At 40.1% G+C, this 23,386-nt stretch overlaps 2 protein-coding genes across 4 annotated transcripts in view; one reads left to right on the top strand and one right to left on the bottom strand.

Annotated features, from left to right (window-relative positions):
• Nucleotides 1-7,786, top strand: PNO1 (partner of NOB1 homolog). The gene is made up of 7 exons (XM_033142704.1): nt 1-234; nt 3,221-3,370; nt 4,529-4,612; nt 5,458-5,518; nt 6,027-6,144; nt 6,751-6,821; nt 7,529-7,786. Exons 1-7 carry the CDS (start codon nt 16-18, stop codon nt 7,594-7,596), a joined length of 771 nt encoding a protein of 256 aa, XP_032998595.1. The 5' UTR covers nt 1-15; the 3' UTR covers nt 7,597-7,786.
• A 1,082-nt stretch (nt 7,787-8,868) lies between these two features.
• The window catches only part of PPP3R1 (protein phosphatase 3 regulatory subunit B, alpha), a 41,608-nt gene continuing 27,090 nt past the window's right edge, over nt 8,869-23,386 (bottom strand). For all 3 annotated transcript variants that reach the window (XM_033142707.1, XM_033142706.1, XM_033142705.1), the window contains 5 exons: nt 21,902-21,941; nt 18,777-18,953; nt 14,178-14,237; nt 12,413-12,597; nt 8,869-10,991 (listed from right to left, as the gene is read on the bottom strand). In XM_033142707.1, the coding sequence (XP_032998598.1) occupies nt 10,944-10,991; nt 12,413-12,597; nt 14,178-14,237; nt 18,777-18,953; nt 21,902-21,941 (510 nt within the window). In that variant the 3' untranslated portion in view covers nt 8,869-10,943. The remainder of the gene's footprint in view (nt 10,992-12,412; nt 12,598-14,177; nt 14,238-18,776; nt 18,954-21,901; nt 21,942-23,386) is intronic.

Raw genomic sequence — 23,386 nt, 5'->3', positions numbered from 1 at the left:
TCCCGCGGACTCGGCATGGAGGGCTCTGCCGGCGAGAGCAGGATCCCGGAGCTTCCCGCGGCCATGGAGGCGCAGGTTGCCGGCGAAGGTGGTGGTGGCGGCGGCGACTTCACGCGCGTCCGCAAGCGGAAGAGGCGCGCGTGCGAGCGTCAGGAAGGCGCCATGGAGACGGCCGAGGGTCCTTCGCCCGGGAAGCGGCCCGATTTCCCCCCTCTCCGCGGAGAGGCTCTCGGGGTGAGTCAGGGAGAGGCTCGTGCGGCCAGTCGGCGGGCCCTCCAGGCCCTGCGTGGGCGGCTCAGGGGCCAGGTCCCGCCTCTGCCATTCTGCGAGTCTGGCTTCGTTTTTTATTTTATTTTTATTTTCCATGACGTATTTATTTGCTACGCTTATAAGCCAACTGTAGACCTGTGCTCCTTCCAAGGTGCTTCGCGTGGTTTTCCTCCTCACAACCACCCTGTGAGGTAGGTCAGGCTCAGTGGTAGTGACTGGCCCTACGTCCCCCAGTGAGCTTCATGGCTGAGTGGGGATTCGAACTCTGCTCTCCCTAGTCCGACACACTTCTTATTCTTTGGCAATCGCTCGTAGCCAGGTAAGATTGTCTTCCATGAACACAGTCTTAACAGCGAGTCTGTAAGTGACTGTGGAGGCCAATTCTGGATCCACATGCGGGGACATAGTTTTCCGGGCTGGAGTTAGTCACGGTGAGGGTTTGCCAAATTTGCCTTCCTCTTAGCACCTTTCTCCCTTCCATCCTGAGTTTGTGTGTCTTCAAAGCCCATGACACCTCTGGTAAAGGCTGTTCTCCAACTGGAGCGCTCACCGGCCAGTGTTTCCCAATGGTTGATGTTTATAGTACTTTTTTTTTTAGATTTGCCTTGAGAGAGCATTTAAACCTCTTCTGTTGACCACCAGCATTACAGTTTCCATTTTTAAGTTAGGAATAGAGTAGTTGCTTTGGAAGACGACAATCAGGCATCCGCACAACATGACCAGTCCAACGAAGTTGATGTTGAAGTATCACTGCTTCAACACAGGTGATCTTTGCTTCTTCCAGTACACTGGCATTAGTATGCCTGTCTTCCCAAGTGATGTGTAAAAAATTTTGGATGGAATCTTTCGAAGAGTTGGAAACATTAGTCACTGCACTGCTATTTCTGCACGATGATCATACAGTTACATCATGTTATGGGAAATCTTTGGGTATTGCAAGTCCTGGGTGCAGCTATCATTTTCAAGTGGAGTACAGTTGGTTTTTCCTACCCCACATTGTGCCAGGAGTCATACAGGTCTGGAGGGTGGCAACACAAGAACAGGCTCCCCATCTGTGGAATGCTCTCTCCAGGGACGTTCGCCTGGCACCTCCATTATGCATCTTTAGGCGCCAGGCAAAAACGTTCCTTTTTAACCAGGCCTTTGGTTGATTTGACTGACATCCTGTGCTCTTTCTAAAATGTGGGGTTTTGTGGGGGGGTATTAGGTTGTTGTTGCTTTTATTTTGATTATGTATTTTGTGGTTTTATGTTTTGATTTTATAAGAAACACCCGATTCTTATCTCATTATACATGACAAAGCTATCTTTAGCCATCTCACCCCTTGCTTTTCCCTGTAAGACCAATTGCAGTCGTTATCAGTCGTCAACAGGTTTTCCACACCTATCAGCCAATCACCCATTCCCACCACCCTTCTGAGTAATACCCATCCCCACTCTCTCACTATATATAAGGGTCTGGTGACTTCTGTTTCAGTGTATCTGAAGAAGTGTGCATGCACAAGAAAGCTCATACCAAGAACAAACTTAGTTGGTCTCAAAGGTGCTACTGGAAGGAATTTTTTTTTTTATAAAAAAATTTGTTTTGACTATGGCAGACCAACACGGCTACCTACCTGTAACTGCCCTGCAACATGCAGGTATAGGGCAGTATATAAATTCAATAAATAAAATAGATGGCCCCCTGGGTACCTCCGAACTCTATAATTCTATGATTCTGTGTTTTGAGATTTAACGTGCACTTGTATCATAGTGATATACTTGACACGAGGTACTGTGATTAGACCTAGATTTGGTTCAGTGCTCAAAATTCCTCAGGCTCCAGTTGCGTTTTGCGACTGGTGTGGGTCCATTTGCTACCAACAAGTGAAGATGTCTTGTTGCCACTTTTGGCAATGGACATCTCCATCTGGCTGGTGCGTTTTCTGCTTCAGACATGCCCCCACATGTCCCAGCATCAAGAGACACTGCTGCCAGCTATCTTTGGACATCTGTGGAGATGTCTTGTCGTTATTTTATTCTGCATTGTTTTATTTGATGTTTTAATGTGTTGTAAACCACTTTGATTTTCTCTTCTCTTTAAAATATAAAGCAGAATAGAAATGAAATTAATAACAACAACAATAGACCTTGTTGTGGGTGGGAGTGGTGACTAAACAGTATGTTGTGGCAACTGTAACCTGTTGATTAACTTATATTTTTTAGTTTCTAACACTGGTTTGGTTCTGCATTCTGATGCAAATCCCGCTTTGGCCAATGCAGGTCACTCAATGGGTTGCAATCAAAACTTAAATTCTTGGCTAGGTTTTTGCTGCTATTCTACCTCCCCATTTGTGAATTCATGGGTGTTGCAGGGATACAAATAATGGTTGAAAATTGCCGTTTTGGAAGGATCCAGCATTCAGTATGTGAATATTCCCCAAACTTGAATCTTGATTAGAGGTAGGGGAAGTGGTAGCATGTACTATGTTTACTCTAAACTTGTGCTATACAGCCTAGTTCCTCAACTCTGTTTGATCAATCTGCAGAAGTTCTGTCTTCACTAGAGTATACTATTATGGGCTGATTTTCTTTATATGTTTCTGTACTGCTTGTTAGGTCAGTGTAAACTTGGTTACCAATTCTGAAGAACAACAACACCTCTCAGTCTTCAAGTATAAGTTTCTAGCAAAAATAAGTCAACTGGGCTTATTAGCCACGATTTTCTTAAGGTTATTGAAAGAAAAACATTAAGATAATCATTGAATTGAATACTTAGGATTAATTTTACTTGTCAAGCAATTTAGATTCTGGTGCAAAGGGATCTTATTTATTTGTACACATAGGAATTAATATACTGCATTATTTTTTTTATTTTTTTAAAAAAGCTTTCTCAAGGAAGTGTACAGTTGATATAATAAAAATGCTTAAAACCAACCTTTATTTCTTTCTTTTTTGGTCTTTTATTACAGGGTGGAAAAGGTGAAATGAGGAAAATTTCTGTACCACCAAACAGATACACACCTCTGAAAGAAAACTGGATGAAAATTTTTACGCCTATTGTAGAACACTTACAGCTTCAAATTAGGTTTAATTTAAAAACAAGGAATGTAGAAATAAAGGTGAGCTGTAGGATGTGTTTTCCTAGAACATATAATGGTAAGCCATCGTGACCAAAGAGTGTGCAGGGGCACAATGCTCATTTGTGCCTACCCCTCTCCTTCCTCCTGTGTCTCCTCACGCCAGGAGGAATAATTGATAGATAGGAAAGACTTGAAAACCTGACTGCTGAACTAATTCCATGTCCATTCTAATTAAACTATGAGTTAAGGGGCAAATTAATCACAAGCAGACAATTGACTGTCCCAAATTCACCATGACCTTTGCTGCCCAGAATGTGTTGGGCAGAATTGATGGTAGCAGAGAGGGAGGTGCTACTTACTGTATGAGGTCCTGGGATGAGAACTGCCTGCAATCGAGCAGCCTCTCTTCCCATGTCATGTTATCTGGTGCTATGTAAAGTAGGAGGACCTACCAGTAGTATTTGCTATTTAATGAAAGCATTCCCCCCCCCCTTTAGCTGAAAAGGGCTCACACAGCAGTTACAGTCTAAAAAGACATGACGCGAGAGCAGAGTGTGAGACAGTGTCAAGCCCTAGTTCCTAGTGAAAAAGTTCAGCAGATAGTAGGGGGCCATAGGGCTGGTTTTAATCACTGTAGTCTCAGCAGTGCCATTTGGGGGCTGGCATTGGAGCAGTTGGGGAATCTCAGATGAAGCCGAATCCAGGCAGGATGGATTCTCCTGTTTAACTAGCTAAATTAAATAATGAAGCCATTGGGGCAGTCATTGAGGTTAGTAGATAAAGTCATGTCCAGAGTGCTCTGGAATTTCCATTAATCTCAGGAGAACCTTACTTATTTCTTAGTAACACAAAGATATAACAATTTACATCTGAGCCATTCATCATGGAGAGTTAACTCTTGATGCGGAATAAAACAGTTTGAAATTACCTTACAAAATCATTGTGTATTGTTGCAGAGTGTTTTCGTAAGGGTAAATATAATACAGATTTAGGAATGGGTAAAATTAAGGTGAAGTTGACCGTTGGGAGTTGTCAGCATATGCTAGTGTAGTAGGAAGGAACAGGTAGTAACTGCCTTTGTGTTAATGGAAGCACAGGCTTGGTTTTTAAGTTGAATGATGTAGAGAAGAGCAGCTTGTATACTAAATCTCCCAGCGCTCCACTACGCAAACTTTAACAACTTATTTTCCCTTCTAGACTTGTAAAGAAACAAAAGACGTAGGTGCTTTGACAAAAGCAGTTGATTTTGTGAAAGCTTTTCTACTTGGATTTCAAGTTGAGGTGAGTTACTTGTTTTTAAACAGATTCTCTGGCATGCATAGGGTAAAGGATTTCTTTTGTCTTTTGAACAATGGAGATTTAACAATCTGTTATCCAAATGAAAAAAAAATGACTTTGTATTGTGCTGTGTTCCAGCCATCCCTGCACTGAGATTTGCATGCTTGACTTTCATGTATAATTTCTGGATGTTTTCTTTGGGGTGCTTTGTCGTCAAAAGGGGAATATGGTTTGCCAGAGTGGATGTTTCCAGGTTTTTAAAACAAAGATGTAAAGGTGATAGTTTAAAAATAGGAGCAAAAGTACCAGATTAGTAATAACTTTGGAAAGTGTTCCTTAATATTTGCTAATATACCTTAATCGTCCTGTTGTGGAACTTGTATTTTTAAAAGCTACAAATGATAGCCAACAGTGGTGTCCTCCACGCAGTGGGCTTTTGGTAGTGTAACACCCCTTCTTCCTCCTGCATTCTCCATGCCCACCCACCCCAATAAAAAATCTCTTTAAGGGTTGAGGAACCCCATAGGACAGATTGGGGTAGCAAAGGAAGAAGTCCCATCATTTCTGCTGCTGTGATATTGCCCTGCACTTTATATCCTGGGTTCAACCCCCCGTGAGCCATTTTCACAAGACTGTCAGTCACTGGATATCACCCACATCAGGTGACCCATTTTAGCTATGCTACAAAGGAAAATTCAGAAGCCGCTGGCAGTCAGTTCTATTTTTCTGTTCTAATTTTCATACTGTCCCTAATTAGGTTCTGTGCCTGCCCTGTAAGATTACTGTTCTTTTGAGAAGTATTTTTTTGTTTCTTACACAAAGTTTCAAATTCCACAACTCTCTTCCAGGATGCACTTGCTCTCATCAGATTAGATGACCTTTTTTTGGAATCCTTTGAAGTAACAGATGGTAAGTCTTCCATTTTATAAGGTCTTGTTTTTTCAAAACCTCAGTATAGGTGCATTTTTCAGTTACTGAGGGATGTGTAAGCACTTACACTTAAGTAACAAACGCTGCTGCTCACTATGAAAACGAAAGGCTGTTTTAAATATCATTTTCCTTCCCTGTTAGAACACATAAACAAAGTGATCGCAGAGCCCATGTGTCTTTAACTTTAGTTGTCTGATCTCCCTGTTAAAGCTTGCAGCCTTAGTTTTAACAGTTAACAGTTCTAAGTGTTATTAATTTCAAATAGCTTGCTTCAATTTGATTATTAGTTTTGGAATAAAAGTACCGTATTTCATTCTCATGTGGTTCTCAGTAATCTATTGAAGACATTAACTCGGTTCACAGCTATTGAGCATTGGTTGTGCAACACTGCATTTACCCATATCATTCATTGAGCCCAGAACAAACTTACTTTAGGACTAGGTTGGAAAAAATGTACGATGAAGTAACATTAATATTTTCTCTTTAGTCAAGCCATTAAAAGGAGATCATCTTTCTAGAGCAATAGGAAGAATTGCTGGGAAAGGTGGAAAAACAAAATTCACTATTGAAAATGTGACCAGAACACGAATAGTTCTTGCAGACTCGTAAGTATAATCCAGTAGCCTATTGCATTTTCTTGTGGTATGAATATTGACCTAATTGGTGTACTTTCCGTGCAACGTTCTGTCTGGACAAGACTTTTATTTAAAAGTGATTGTAGGAGACCCAGAATAGGCAATAAGATGCATGCTTTACAGGCAGCTGACAAAGCCTGTAGGTATATTTTCTCAGCAATTACAAATAGCTGTGTATGTTGTCTTGTGGCAATTATTCCTCATGAAACATGTATTATACAGCACGAGGTAAATAGATTTGCCACCCCGCCCCCCTCAGTGTGCTGCGGTAGATGGTGTGGTTGTTATCATGCAGTGCAGCAAAGTGGATCTGAAATTAAGTAGATGAGGACAGTACGATGTCATGGCTACTTTTAATGCTTAGGATTTGGAAAGAGCTGAGCATCTTGATAGATGACTGAAATCTCTCCTTATGGAGTCAGAGTTCGGTCAGGTGCCGATTCTACCAATGTGAGAAGTGCTAAACAAGACCCGTCCTTTGGCGTCACTAAAAGGATTTTTTTTCAAGTATCAGTCAAATATTCCTAAATGCTGTACATTCCACATGTAAAGTAAAACTTCTTATTTTCATTACAGGAAAGTTCATATTTTAGGGTCTTTCCAGAATATTAAAATGGCACGAACAGCAATTTGCAACCTCATCTTAGGTAAGCCTCATTTAACAAAAGGAAATCTGGATTTAAAGAGCCCTGCTTTGTGCTAGGACTTTTAACTGGCTTGGCTTCTATTGATGGCAGAGACACTACATTTCTGAGCAGAAGTAATTACTTACGACTTTAATAATCCGGAATGGTAGTAAAAGCTAGGTATAACCATTGGTACGCATTTAGAAGGGAATTAGGTTCAAAGGCAGCTTTTGTACTAATTTCTAAAGGGAAAGGGAAAGGGACCCCTGACCATTAGGTCCAGTCGTGTCCGACTCTGGGGTTGCGGCGCTCATCTCACTTTATTGGCCGAGGGAGCCGGCGTACAGCTTCTGGGTCATGTGGCCAGCATGACTAAGCCGCTTCTGGTGAACCAGAGCAGCGCATGGAAACGCTGTTTACCTTCCCGCTGGAGCGGTACCTATTTATCTACTTGCACTTTGACGTGCTTTCGAACTGCTAGGTGGGCATGGCTATGCATCTCTAAATACTTGTTTGAAAGCTGCTTCTTTTGAATATATTTGTACTCATGGCTATATCTATTTTTAATCATTTTTCCTATTCCTTGGCAACATGACTTTTGTGTGCATGTTCATCTTATGTCTTAGGATTATTATGTCTAGTAAGATCAATATTGCTATCAAGTATATTTTCATTTTAAGCGCTGAATTTCATTATCAGCAATAGTAATGCTTTGCTTTCTTCTACAGGAAGTCCTCCATCAAAGGTTTATGGCAATATTAGAGCAGTGGCCAGCAGAGCAGCAGAAAGGTTTTAAGATGAAGAATGCTGGATTTGAAGCTAAATGGATTTTCTGTACAATGACTCGTATACAGAAACAGTGGGACAGAAGAAAAAAGCCTGTGGCAATTCCAACATGGGTGTAGGAAAGTGTAACTGTGTTCTCAAGCAGACATACTGTCTGATGAGCATATGTAATAAAGATGGCAAGTAAAAGTTCTGCTATAGCCAACTTGCCTAACACCTCAGTGTTTCAATGTGAATGTCTAATTTGATAAGCTTGGACAGCAGGGTTGCTAATTCTGTGCAGTGATGCCACAATAGTACTTGTATCCTAGCAGTGTTCGGTAGCAGATGTTGGGCAAGTGAGATGTGTGTTCACATGGAAACTCACCGATACCCCTCATATTAGAAACTAGCTATAGTCTGTTTACTGGATTTGGGCTATGACAGTTTTAAACACTGCAATAGATAGCTAATTTACATCTCTATGCACCCATGGAAATAGTTGAAAGCTTATTCTATAGTCCACATATTCTCATATAAACTACCCTACAATAATAATAATAATAATAATAATAAACACCCCAGTTTAAGTATTTTGAGTACAAAAGATACTGGGCTTTAAATGACAAGACAGTGAATACTCATTTTTGCATCACCTCGACTAATTTGTTGATGCAGCAGTTAAAACTCCCAGCCCCCTAAAAGCTTTTTGTAAAATACTGAAAACAGTTTAAGTAGTTCTAACAGGAATTGGTTACCATGCTGGGTGCTACAGATCTCTCCCCTGTATTGATGTACCCCCTGGGGCGCAAACAGTGCTTTTCCATGGGCACTGGATTGGTCTTTAGGCCTGCAAACTCTGAAGCCCAGTCGAGTGTAGGAACGCTACTATGCAATGTAGCTCAGGAGAAATGTATTAAGCATTTAGGAAGTGCTTTCTACTCATGTATGAATGTCCTTGCATCTAAGCCAGTATTGATGGTCGGTGTGTGTGTACATTAAATTGCAGTCCAAATTACACTTCAAGCTATGATTAAGGTTTTACATCCCACTATCTTATTAGTAAGACTATATATATCCACCAGATTGCTACAAGTTAAGTTTTGTTCAGGAAGTTTTGACTAAGTAGCATCCCAAGAAGGTAAATCAGAGGCAGCTGAATATCTGTCACTGATTATGCGGTGAAATACTGCTTGGGATTTATGCATAGACACATAACTAGCATATTAAACTTGAAATCAGGGGAAATGTTTTAGTTTTGTGTTTACTTGCCTGTTCTATAGAAGCTTCAACAATTCTATGGTAAAGTTCAAATATTTTATTTTTTATTCATACAGTATGAAGGTTCCTATAGTTCCAACAGTGTATGATGTAGCATGCAGAGGAAAATCTAAACATTCAACATAACGCATTTTCCACACACAAACTAAAAAAAAAAGGCTCATCCCCCAATAAGAAAGTAATGTTAGCACTATTTTTCTATAACGCCAGCCAGGATATGCACAAGCAATTAAGAAATAGAAAGCATTTGCTAAAATGTTTGTAACAAATACTTATGTACAAAAAATTCACAAAAGACTAGTTCCCCCTTGAAGCAGAGCACATGGCAGTTGACACTGGAACAGATACCACCACTGGCTGGGATTCTAAGCCACGGACTGATCCAGAGGAAGAAAGTTACATGTAGTGGAGATTCTCTGTTTTTAACATTTACCAAAGTTTGGCAACATTATCTTTTTAAATTATGCAAATCATGTAAACAAGAGGAACGTTTCAAATCGATCTACATGCAAAACTTCATGTCATGCAAGGACACCAAGCACCTGGTTTTCTCTCTCACAGACAGAGCCCATGATGTGCAGCACTCAGTTGAAGGAACAGCTATGGCAGGCAGGCAGGCAACTGATTTAATAAGTTCATACAACCTGCCCTTTCCATTGCCAATTATAAAACCTTTTAAATAGGAAAAACTGCTACACAGGAAAGGGTGCACTATCCTAAAAGTCTAATGAATGTTTTTCTTCTAGCCAATAGTACCATTGCAGAAAAGGAAAGGGATGATATAAAGTTGTAGAACATGGCTCGCTACTTTTATATCACACATATAAAGTTACTATCCATTACAAGTCATGATATGGACAAATCTAGAAAAAAAAACCAACCCTCCCCAAATGCTGGAGAAGAACAAGAGGTATAAATTTAGATAATGTGAAGCTTTCCTCCTTCCCTATGGCATTGGTTAATGTTTCCCCCGTAATATCCGTAATAATCCTATATACACATATATAAAATATTACCAGTTTATTTATGCAACTTGGAACTACTACATTAAATGCATAAAAGAATCTATATGGTTGGGACATAACTAAATGGCAAGAAAGGTTTTTTAGTCTCACTGTGCAACGGGAACTCTACACAATTGTCTTGCTAATCCTAAATTCTTAATTAAGCTAAGTGCTGAGAAACAAATGCAAATACTTTCAACTGTTCTATCTAGACTTAATGGATCACAGCTGATGCTTACTAAGGGTATATTATGTGCAACTGCATCCATTTAGAAAGTGAAGGGATGAAATGGTCATAAGCATCTTTTAAATCCTATTTGCACACAAGGACTAGTTCTTGGCATTAACATTAAATTACATTTTCTCATCCTAATAAGTAGAATTGTACTGAGAGCTATCAAGCAAAGATGCAGTCCCTGGTAATATATCAACAGGTATATAAACAAACTTCAGTTTCCTGTCTTACAAAAATGTAATTAGGGAAATTAACAGGAAACAATGCTTTCTCAGCCAGTCAATATATAAATATTTGAAATAGTCACAGGAAAAAGGAAAGAGTTGACCTAACAACCATTTAAAACTTTACATTCTTCTACTATATATATATAAAACTGTGTGACATAAAAGTAAAGATGTATATCCATATATCGAACTGTTAAATGTTCTGCTTGGCACTTTGTACTCTATTTTTGTTTCTGAATCAAGTATATTAAATTAAAGCCCACTTAACTACTACATATAGAAAGCTACATATATATCTATATATAAATACACACATATATATAGATAGATATTTTCTTGTTATAAAAGATGAGAAAAATAAATTAAAAAGCCAACCCCCTTCCCTTTCTCCACCACACTGATATGCTCTTTCCATCTTGCTGTCCTTCAGACTTTAAAGTGCTACACTTGAGTTATTGAGAGAATAAAAGTTCAATAACACTTAGTTGGCTTCATGAGGCTCATGTTGGAAAATGTGGCTTCACAGAGAAAAATACTTCCATTTAAATACACAGAGAGCGTTGCTGGACGTCTTGAGCAGATCTTCAGAGATGGAGAAGAAAGCAAAAGTGTTGGGTGGTGTCCTAAAGAGTCACACATCTACCACCATCTTTTTGTGGATATCTAGGCCTCCTACAACCTGAAATGTTGATATAAGAATATTATATGAGAATTCGCAAGCGAGTAGAGTATTGGCTGGTAACTGAAATCAACTGATTCTGATTTGCTCTTCACAGAAATAGATTCTCACCTCAAGAAAGGTCTGTTTCCATAAATTCAGGGTTGTAGTTGTGGAACAACTTCTGTTCACGCAAAGATACCTCCCTCTCCTCCCATATGTCTCCAGTGCGCACACACCCAAATCTGCTCTGGGGTTCCCCCCCCCAACCCTTCAGGGCTTATGTGGGCAGAAGGAAAGGGAGGCAAAGTTCCGTGCATGAGCAAAAATCTTTCCGCAGAAGCAATGACTTCCTTGGCTTCAACCCTAAGTAATGAGTCAAAAACTGTGCAAGACAGTTATGGCATTGAACGTCTGGCTCATGGGCCTAATTGGGCCCTATATGGGTGCCAATTTGGCCAACGATACCAATTTCAAAAAAAACATGACCACCTGCCAACATATTAATCCAAGTGGGTATAATTAGCATAGAATCAAGTGTGGGGCAGGTAGAGATACTGTTGCCAGTGTACAATTGGGAGCATTAAAAGTGTGTTCTCAATTGTGCATTGACAATGGAGGCTTGCTGATCGGCAGTGAGAGAAAGCCTGGGGACGTCTAGGCTACAGAGTTGCTCATGGGCAGCGGACCCTGTGCATAGTGGGGCAAGAGGAACTCCAGTGGACTTTAAAGCCACTGCCCATCAGCTGCAGGTTGAGACTTCAAGCCCACCGGACATTCTGTACGACTTGAGTTTTCCATGGGAACATGGTACAGGAAACTGGCTTGGAGTCACAGCCTATCAAGTTTGTTGAGCAGAAACTTCAAGCAGTGATTGGCTTGTATTTCCTTTTGTAGTATGATTTGCACGCTACAAAGGAAAAATTGCTCACCTCGTGTCATAATCACATCAGGCAATTGACAGGTGGGCAGTCAAAGTGGCCTGCCCACCCCTGAATTAAACCAAGTGCGTATAATTAGCATAGATTCAGGTTAACAGAATGAAATTACAACTTAGTTTTGCAACAGATTCTTGTAACCAACCTATTTTTTCTCACATTTGAAGACCTAAAACATTTGAAGGAGGGGAAGCTTTAATCTATGATAAATGAAGGAATCACATTAGTAGCAGAGGGATAATTATGTCAAGTCTCCAGAATGCCCGTATGATGTGAATGAAAAGAACTGCCAGAGGACAGTTGAGTCAATAAGGAGTCTTAAAATGCGAAGGGCTTAAAGCAAAATTAATACGTTATCCTGTAAAAAAATTAAGACAAATGTCAAAGAAAACAATGGAATAAGTTAAATGGGTTATATTCTAGGGGAAAATGACATCATCTGCAAGGGCAAAGTTGAAAATGAAAAATGTGTATATAAACACACTTTACTAAAAATGAACTTACAGCACAGAATTCCTCAAAGGATATTCTTCCATCACCATCTTTATCTGCATTTATTATGGTTTTGTCTACAATTTGCTGCAACTGGGTATCTTTGAGATTGTTCCCAACCATCATCTTCAGAACCTGGAAGAGCTCTCCATTGGAGATGTAGCCATCTTTGTCCATGTCATAGATACGGAAAGCAACTGCAAGGTAAGAAAAGCTCAGTAGCAAATATGACTTCTGAGGCCCATTCAATGTTTTCTTTCTCTCAAACACTGGTGACTCCTTTTCTGTACCGTTTTCTACTAACACAACAGACTTATTCTATTTGTTTAATAACCTCTGAGCAGCTGAATGTTCATAAATAATTCTTTATCTTAGCAGCTAAGTCAATGAGTATTTAAAGCATTTCTTTATACAATTCATTCAGTTTCCTAATCGAAGCCAAGGCTTTTACTTTCACCACTTGGTGAAGTTCGAAAGACAGAAGATCAACTTTCTTTCAGGTATTTTTTTAAATTTATATTTTTAAATTTATATTTTCTTTGGAAGAGTGAAGAAAAGACTTGGCAGGAACATTTTCTGCAGATCGGTGTTACACACTTCATCTAGACATCTTGTCTTTTTACAGCCATATCAGGTATCACAGATATATGAAAAATTAGCTTCTATTAGATCAGCTGTGCCATTTCAATCCTAAACACTGGTATAATTTGCCTTCAATGTCACCGTAATTGTCTGGCTACAATGTGATTGGCATACTCCCTTTCAGAGTTTGTTCCATTGGTTGAAACCCAAAACCCAATTGGCTGGAAATACATTTCACTTATATTAGTGGGTCTTAGTTCTAACTAAACATGTTGAGATGGATCTAGAGAATGGGTAGGCAAACTAAGGCCCGGAGGCCGGATCCGGCCCAATCGCCTTCTAAATCCGGCCCACGGGAGGTCCAGGAATCAACGTGTTTTTACATGAGTGGAATGTGTCCTTTTACTTAAAATGCATCTATCTCTTGGTTATTTGTGGGGCTTGCCTCGTGTTTTTACATGAGTAGAATGTGTGCTTTTATTTAAAATGAATCTCTGGGTTATTTGTGGGGCATAGGAACTCATTCATTTCCCCCCTCCAAAATATAGTCCGGCCCCCTACAAGGTCTGAGGGACAGTAGACTGGCCCCCTGCTGAAAAAGTGTGCTGAGCCGTGAGAGTGCCCTGTCTGCTCCCAGGCAGGGTCTGGGAGAACCATTTTTACCTGTTATCAGGCCTCTATACCACCACCCACACTGTTCCAGAGGGTTCCCCAACCCTACGAAGCAGCTTTTCAGAGGGAAGGAGAAACTGATAAAGCCTTCTATGTTAGGACAGCTTTAAGTTTGAATTCTCTAGTGGGATGTATATCTTTATGGGTGGCGAAATCATTCTATGCTTTATTATTGGCAAATGACACAATATTTGCAGGCAGAGTATTTCATTACGTAAAAAACAAACAGGGCCAGAAAAGTTTTAGTGATGCACCTACAAATCTAAAACACCCACTAAGGTACTTTCAGTTACAAAAAAGCAACTCCTAACACAAAGCCTGTGTATTTCACCTTGAACTGTATAAAAAATTTAGTATGTTAATTTTCCATTCTTCACATAATTAAGGATTTTCAATTGATATTCAAGTTATTTCAAAGTACTTACTGTTTTATCACAAAACAGACATCTCAATGATTTTCTTCTCCACCCAACTGCCCAATTGCAAATTTTATTTGCCAGCTGAGGAAATATCTGATACTTACACCTTAACTTCTGTTCCTTGTCACCTTTGACACTGAACTGAGAGACTCCTTCTATAAATTCTACAGAATAAAGGCAAGAAGAACATTTATAAAATATTTTACATATTACATAACATACAATTACCCACCCCACCCCCTGTAGACTTCAGTAATGCATTCTCTCGAAGTAGGTCAATCCTGAATGTGGTCTGCCTAGGTTGGTCAATGTTTTTGTGTGCTACAGGGTCCTATGGGCTTCACAATACTCCTAAAAATATCAGCTTTCATTTAAGATATATAGGGTGCTTCCAGGTGGAATTGATGCTGCTCATAGACTTTTTGCAGTGTCCACACAAAGTAATTTAAAATGCCAGTCCATAGTTTTTCTTGGTTTGATTTCCATTTATCCATTCTGCAGAGAATATATACACAGTCACTCCTGAGTGAATTTCAGTTTGTTGGCCTATTTCACCACATGCTTGGTAATGTTTTGTTTGGTCAGTGGCCCCTTATCACTATACCCTTACTTCTGTTTGCTCCTCATGTGAGCATAACCTAGCCATTTTGTTTTGATGCGCCTAATTATTTGCACCAACTGCCACCTGCAGAAGGGACATTTCAAAGCAACTGTTCTCTCATGAGCTCTACAAAGCATGTAGGGGATGAGACTAATCTCATTTCATCTAGTTTTCAAAACAATATAGTGGAGTGTTGTGAAAGACCTCTTAATCACTCTTCTTAAAGCCTTAAAAAGGTAAAGGGTAAAGGCACCGCTGTCAGTTAAGTCCAGTCGCGAACGACTCTGGGGTTGTGGCGCTCATCTTGCTTTACAGGCCGTGGGAGCTGGCGTTTGTCGGCAGTTTTTCCGGGTCATGTGGCCAGCATGACTAAGCCGCTTCTGGCAAACCAGAGCAGCGCACGGAAACACCATTTACCTTCCCACCGGCAGGACCGGTGCTAGGGCTTCTTGCGCCCTAGGCGAACCACCTTCTGGCACACACCCCCCCCCCGCCAAAGCCTGCTTTAGCGGGAGGTGGGGGTGGTGGAGAGGCAAGCAGCACCTCTCTGCTACAGCGGAGAAGCTACTGCTAGCCCGTCCCGCCCAAGCCTGGCCAGCGCCCCCTCCATTTTGGCGCCCTAGGCAATTACCTAGTTCGCCTAAATGGACGCGCCGGCCCTGCCCACCGGAGCGGTACCTAGTGTATATTCTGGCGTATAATACTACTTTTTAATCCAGGAAAATCTTCTCAAAAGTCGGGGGTCATCTTATATGCCGGGTGGAGAATCTGCGGTCGAGTATATCTCAAACTCTGTATTTTAACTGGAAAAGTTGGGGGTCGTCTTATATGCCCAGTCGTCTTATACACCGGAAAATACAGTACTAATCTACTTGCACTTTTTGGAGTGCTTTCAAACTGCTAGGTTGGCAGGAGCTGGGACTGAGCAACGGGTGCTCACCCCATCGCAGGGATTCGAACCGCCAACCTTTTGATCAGCAAGCCCAAGGCTCAGTGGTTTAGACCACAGCACCACCCATGTCCCTCTAAAAGCCTTAGTTAGGTAAATTAACAGTCTTGGACAAGACCTCAAAAACCAAATGGAAATGATTACCCCCCCCTCCACACACACCCCTGCTTTCATTTTGCCCATTGTGAAACATGCTAACGCTTATAATGTTCACAATTGTGCTCTTTTGTACTTCTTGGATTTCTTTTTAAGGTGTGTGTGACCAGGGATAGAAATATCTGCATGCATGCCCAGAACAAAAAAAGGTAGCAAAGGGCAGGGGAATGACTGAAGGAAATGACAGAAAAGCAGTCTACATATGGTTTCATCAAGCTCTGCCCACTCATGTGGACGGCAGGTGGTGTAAATGCAAGGAATATCATGACTGAAAGAATGAGAGTGTGTCGATAATTGTGTGCCCATTGTACACTCAGAAAAACTGCATCTGAATAAGCATTTTTGAGGTAACGCCCCCAACTAAAAGCACCCATAGTTTCCAACTCACAGTTAGAGGCTTGATATTATGACAACTAAAAGAGGTGGCAATAAAGAAACAAACCAACCAAGTTGACTGCATTTCAGATGGTATGACTTCTAAGTCCCCCACCTACTCCCTCCAGGGTAAAAAAACATTCTACATTTTAAGAAGGGAGGCAGACAAGCATATATTTATAGTCACTATAGTTCGGCATCAGTCAAATTCAGTAAAAATATGTAGAAAAACTGCATGTGAGCAGCAGGCCGCTAACTATTAAACATACATAGTTTTTAAATGCTGAATTCGTCCTTCTAATTTGTAATATTGTGGCTTTTCATTAAAAAGCTGCACACAAATGCAAATCCTAACCTTATCGAAAAGCTTGAAACTATGTCAAGGCTGAATTAAAAGTAGGTGGAGACTTAAAATATACAAATTTAAGTGCCCTGCAATATAAGAACATAACAACTAAAGGGCTTCCATAGTTATGCACATTTTTGATACTTTCCTAGGTGGAAGAATACCTTCAGGCAGAGCAAATTGGTATAGCTGGGTTGTGCTCACTGGAGTATCTAGTTGTACAGTATTAGGACAGACAAACCCATCTTCAAATGTGAGTAGCACCTTAGAGACCAACTGTGTTTGTTCTTGGTATGAGCTTTCGTGTGCATGCATACTTCTTCAGATACCAGGCTACCCACCTGTAACTTCAAATGTGAGGCTACTGTTTACCATAGCGGGCATGCTTTCCCTTTAAAACTGAAGGGAGAAAACTTCCTGAACTCCTTGCTTTGTATTGCTTCCATAGTTTTATTTGAACTGTTTATCTCATTTGGGAGTGGTTGTGTGGTCTCTGTTCTGGATACCATTGCATTCCTCCTGAAGGGTCAAGTTCATTGCTTGAAGGTGCTGTTAGATACAACCCTATCTCAGGAGGCCAAAGTGTCTTGATAGTGCAAATAAGTGGAATATAAATGCTTAAAATAAAATATACTCCAGGTTATTATTATTTCTCTTCCCTTGTTTAGAGGGGGGGAATGTATGGATAATACTGTTCAGATGTGCATATGGGTGAAAGGATAATCCTATTAACGCCCCAGATCTCCACATTACCCAGGTACTCTGGGTATAACATGAGCCAGTACTAGTATGAAGGAAAGCTGGTCATCCCTAGACCCTGCCCTTGGGACCTATGCTGCAAACAGAAAAATTAGAGTTAAGATACAAGGGCATAAAATGATGATTACTACAATGAAATTATGAATTGCATATTATCGACTCACAGACCTAAGCCATTATCTGCATACATGCACATATGTGCGCATGTATGAGATCCAGCCATTGTTTGCAGAAAAATTGTCTTCTTTCGGTAGAGCAGCTATTTATGTTTTTCAAATTCACATCCTAGTTAAGGTCGGATATTGACCAATTTTAGAATTTAAAATAAAAGCTTCAATGATCACATTCTAAATTTTGTGTGTCAAACCCTGTAGTGATAAGCAATAACCAATAAAGATTACTATAGCCAAATATCAAAACAAAATAACAATTTTCTTCCAGTAGCACCTTAAAGACCAACTAAGTTTGTTCTACCTACCTGTAACTATAGCCAAATATGTGAGCTAAGTTTCTGTCATGTAATGTATTCCCCAAATTAGGACTCTATGAAGCCAAAGTAAAGCTCCTTTATAAGTAATATTGAATTAATGGGAGAATTAAGAACATGTTTAAAATACCTCCCATTGAAATGGGGGGGGGGGAGATTGCTGAACTTTTGCTGGATTATGTCTTTCTTCAAACAAGCCTAAGTAAGTGGAAGCCAAAATAAGTTTTTTAATATGTTTGGGCAGTTAACAGCCTCACATAAATTGTCAGCACTCACAATTGTATGCATGCCTACCCCTCTAGGTTAAAGGGACTACTCCTAAGTATGTGATAAAACTGCAGCCTTAGTCACAAGTTAATCTTACATAATACCATTATTTAAATTGGTACGTTCCCTATAATGCTATAGGACAGACATGTCCAACAGGTAGAGCGTGATCTAGTGGTAGACCACTGGACATCTGTGGTAGATCACCGGTAGACCACTGGCTCCCCCCACAGAAGCTCAACAACTTTGCCTCCCCTAAAAAAAAGCTGAACAACTTGGAGCTGAACCCCTAAAAAACAGGGTCAGATCACTGCCAGATTTTAATTCAGAAAGTAGATCGCAGCCTCTTGGGAGTTGGCCACCCTTGCTATAGGAAATACAACTTTCTATGCCCTTGGAAAATTAGAGGTCCTTTGTCAAACAACTGAGAAGCAACATAAATTTCACAAAACAGTACCCCAAAACGGTGAATATTCCATTTCCTCCTCCTTACTTCATGAACCATTTCCCAAGCAAAGAACCAAATTATCACACAGATTCTATGAGGATGTACTAATTCAAACAATGCCTGCAATCCTACACACATTTACCTGGGAGTAAGTCTCACTGAACTCAATGGGACTGAAAAAGCAGACATGTATAGGATTGCGCTGAAAAAAACCAAAAAGCCAAGTTTCAGGAGAATGTTCTAACTAGAGTCCAAGTGTGAACACACCGCTTTCACATATTAAATTTAATATATCCAGAGAGAATGGCTTCTTACCTTTGAAGTCTACCTCTCCGTTCCCATCTGTATCGAATATATCTATTACTCGTTGCACCAGTGGATTCTGTTGTAACTCAGGCAAAGACATGAACTCTTCCACACTCAAAGAACCAGAATTATCTAAATCAAGCTTTTTAAACCTCTTTCCCAATCGTTTAATCTCATCTGCATCAACTGGGGTGGAAGGAAAGAGAAAAAAGTATATTGTTAGAAACAGTTCACCGTACTATTTTATATGAAGCAGTGGCTTAATGTAATGCAGTGGTATTTCTTTAAAAGTATATATTAACTCTACTTTTTGTATATTTCTATACAAAAGGGTTAGCTTTAAACGTTACCAATTCAAATTGCTTACCTTTTTTCACAGGGCATGCCATGACACATTTAACCTTACAGCTGACTATAAACTACTGTATGCTGACTCAAATGTTCAAAGGAGTGATAATACTAGCTAATTCTAGTCACATGGCTGCTTAACTATATAAACATCCATCCTTCTTTATCATAGACTCGCTCTGTTAAACTGTAAATAACATCATCAAGGATCTTCAAAAAGGAGTCAGCTAATATTCATTCAAAAAGAAATTCAATCATTTAAATCTCTTATCAAATTCAATTCCTTGTGATTAGGTAGAAATAAAAAGGTGCTATTCAGATACTAGCTTAGATTGCATTGGGCTGAATTCACCACAGCTGTCTTTTCTGCAGGAGAGAAAAATCTGTTTTCTTGATTGATAGGATGGGCATGGTCTCATTCCAGGACCTCATTTCTGCAGGAGTACTGAAAAACACTTAAGTCTGGCTAAAAATTTCCCTCAAAAGGTGGATCACAATTGATTTTTAAAAGTTTGTCTGAAAAGTTGCAGAGTCACAATGAAAGGCAGAGTAAAACAATTTGGCTTTACTTGCCATGCATCTAACAGGGAAACAAACCCAAACCTGCCATATATCAGTTTGTAAATAACAATGGCTGCAGAAAATGCTTTATATTTAGAGTTTTACTTCTCCTTTGAACAGAATACAAGTGTGTCTGTGAGTAAACAAGGAATTCTCATATTGAAGAAGGTAGTTTGAGAGAGCAATTCTAACCCTTTAGTGTTTGTTTCTGAGGGTAAAATGAAGCCTAGGCTCACTACTGATGGGGGAGATGTTCTACTGCAATGGAGGTCCAACCTCCACCCGTCAAAAGGGGTCTGATCTGGGTCCCTCTGCTGCACCTTGGCACCACTCCTCAAAACATCCCCCCCCCCATTTTTTACCCAGGATATTGAATGTGATGGTGGTGTGGCTCAGCTGTTCCAATCATTCTCTAGAGAAGGATTAAGGTTGCTCTGTCTGAATATGGTCAGAGTAGTAATTCTAGCAGAACTTTATTCTGGAATTTTCACATAAGAGTTACACAACATTTTCAAAAAGTTTAAATGTATCAATTCATGCAAATAATTAAACGTGCTGTCAAATGCAGCCAGTCAATTCTGCTGCAAAAGAAAACCTCATACTGCCTTCAGAAGACACTCAGCTTTAGGTGTCTAAAGTTGAAGTGTAATTTGGAGCTGGGAAACTGCCCACCTCTTTGTATATGTGATGCCCCTCAATATGTAGAACTTCTTGAATCAAGGCCAGAAGACTACAAGAAACCAGTGCAGATGCTTAAAACCTTTTTGATTATAAATGACAAAAGGCAAGATATAACCTTTTTTAAAGGTTTACAATTTTGAAAATGGATCTTTGATAAATTGGGAAGCGGGAGAGAACTCAAAGGAGCTGGGCCTACTGGCTAAAGACTGAAAGGCTACCCAATAAAACTGTTCTGTTCTTTAGTTACATTCTTATGTCATAGAATCATGTCATATTCAAGAAACCCAGAAGGGAAGGGTGTCTTAGCCTAACAACTGGGGCTATGTAACCAGTTTGTGCTGTGCATGGGGTAAGGGTAGCCTCTGAGATCTAGAGTAAAAGGAGATCTTATTTGAAAGCCCAAATTCACTGTCTCCTAAATGCTGAACAGACACAATATAAGAATGTGAAAGTTGGTGATCAGTTAGTTTGGTGGTTTTGTTAATATTTCAGGTTGTCTGAGTTTCCTCTAGTCCTTTTCAGCCTCATACCCATGTTTTATTGAGGAAAGAAAGGATGGAAGAAAACCAGCAGTCCCATCCTCTTATTTTAAAAATAATAATCAATTCTTGTCTGTCTTATCTTATTTAGGGCAGTGTCACACATTCCTCCAATTTTGGCCCTATTTTTGAAAGCACAGCTGTTCTCTTGGTGCATGTAATTCTTTCCTATACTACCAGGCCCTCATTCTATTAGCAGTGGTTAGTTTATTGTCTTGTCTCTCTTTTTTGTTTAGATTTGCAAATATTAGTTTTCAATTCTGGAATCAAGTCAGGATCACCCCAAGGCCAATCCGGATTACCAAATCCATACTGAAATGGATGGCATGAACAGCCCTACTAACACTGTTGTGTGTGTGTTGAAACATATGGTGTTAACATGAGCAGAGTGGGGGGGGGGGAGGAAGAGCCCTTGGCGGGGGGGGAGTGTGTCTCCCTGTGAGGTGGAAGCCCTGTCTGGCAAGATTCTATGATTCTATGTGGAGGGCAGATATATTCACAGGTCTCAGGCTATATAGGAGGTTTCTGAACAGCTAGCATGACACATGATGTACTGGAATAGATCCACATTCTGCAGATTAGCGTGGGTTTTTAATTGCTGGTTTAGACTCTACCATAAATACTTAAGGGTGCAATTCAGTGTTGTGCAAGCATACTTCCACTTACACAATGGGATTTCATCTCCCTCTCCCCTCACACACACACAGCCCCCCTCCCACCACACCACCAAGAGCTGTTCAATCCCCTACCCTTTGCAATTGATTGTGAAGTGTGAGGAGGTCTCGCTGTGCAATTCCATTCTGCTTGTGCACAAACTTTGTTGGATTCAACCCCAAGTTTTCACTTGAAGAAGCATACATTATAAGAAAGCAAGAACTAAAAACTGCACTAAGACATACTTCATACAATTACGAAATAAGTTATAAAAGATGTCACAATTATATTATATAGAGCCTTCAAATCATAGCTTAGTAGAACAAAGTGTTAACATAAGTTTGAACTTACAATGTGAGCACATTTCCAGTGGGTAGCTTGCCTCATTTCCCTGGAAAAAAGGGGGGACACACAGTTAAAAAATGCACCTTTATAGACTCTTTGTGAAGTTAAGTAATAATCTTTTATATACCTATTTTTGTTTCCTGTTTTCATTTCCAAAACCACATACACCAGAAATTTCATTCTAAGTCATTCATAGGTAGTGGTGCCACCTCTGGTTGGTGCCTTGTTGGCACAGACCTGCGACAAGGCTTCTAGCAGGCGATTCTCTGTTTGTGGAATGCCCTTTCTGCTAAGCTGTATCCCTCATTATTGACTATTCAAAAACATCCTGTTTACGTAAGCATTTGATGCCTGAAAGTTACTGGATATGGTAACCTTAAATTAATAACTGTGAGGTACATTATTATTTAAATGTTTTTAGATGCTCTAAATGATTATTTTAAAATATTTTTAATATGTTTATTTTTTATTTAAAATTACATTGCTTTAATATTTTGATGTTTGTCACCAAGGGCTCCTTTGGGAGGAAAAGTGTGGCAGAAATATAATAAATAATAATTCCTGATATACTGAATTTATTCCCAGGAAAAGCATCAGCAGCTAAGAGTAAAATTACTAATAAAATATTAAATCAATTTACATATAAAATATGTAAGAACAGAACAGGTCCAAGTCTAAATACATCTCAAGATTCTACATGCTATTTATGGAAAAAACACCCTGAAACACTATGAGTACTAGCCAACCAGGTAATACTCAAAGTACACTCACTGAGTTCAATGGATTGCAGCAACAAGCCTGTTTATTTCAATGTGTGCACTTGTGAGAATGACTTAGATTGATGTTATTGTATGGTGACATTTCCAGGGCTGTTTTTCAGCAGGAACTCAACAGAACTGAGTTCCGGCACCTCTCAGGTGGGTGCCATTGTCATTATAAGAGAACGAGGTGTTCATGGTGAGTTCCGGCACCTCTTTTTCTAGAAAAATAAATGTTCAATAACCTTTACTGAACATTTGTACAGTATCCTTTCAGCTGAGTCAGAGCAGAATGCATAGAGTTCACTGGTAGTCTTGTAACAAAAAAAGAAAAAGACACGAGCACTTGGCTCCTAAAAATAATTTTATTTAGATAATCATTTGATTTAACTGAATCCTCAGATGTGCTTTTTTCCAGGGGGGAAAAGGTAAAGGTAAGGGACCCCTGGACGGTTAAGTCCAGCCAAGGGAAACTATGGGGTTGCGGCGCTCATCTCCCTTTCATGCTGAGGGAGCCGGCATTTGTCCACAGACACCTTCCGGGTCATGTGGCCAGCATGACGACTAAGCCGCTTCTGGCAAACCAGAGCAGCGCACGGAATCGCCGTTTAGCATCCCGCCACAGCGGTACCTATTTATCTACTTGCATTTTGATGTGCTTTCGAACTGCTAGGTTGGCAGAAGCAGGGACCGAGCCCTAGGCCCTGTGTTTTAACCCACAGTGCCACCCCTG

This window comes from Lacerta agilis, chromosome 3, assembly GCF_009819535.1.
Source record: "Lacerta agilis isolate rLacAgi1 chromosome 3, rLacAgi1.pri, whole genome shotgun sequence".
In the NCBI taxonomy this organism is placed as follows: domain Eukaryota; kingdom Metazoa; phylum Chordata; class Lepidosauria; order Squamata; family Lacertidae; genus Lacerta; species Lacerta agilis.
Note: the sequence above shows the minus strand (reverse complement) of the source record. Positions and strands in the feature narration are given on the sequence as shown.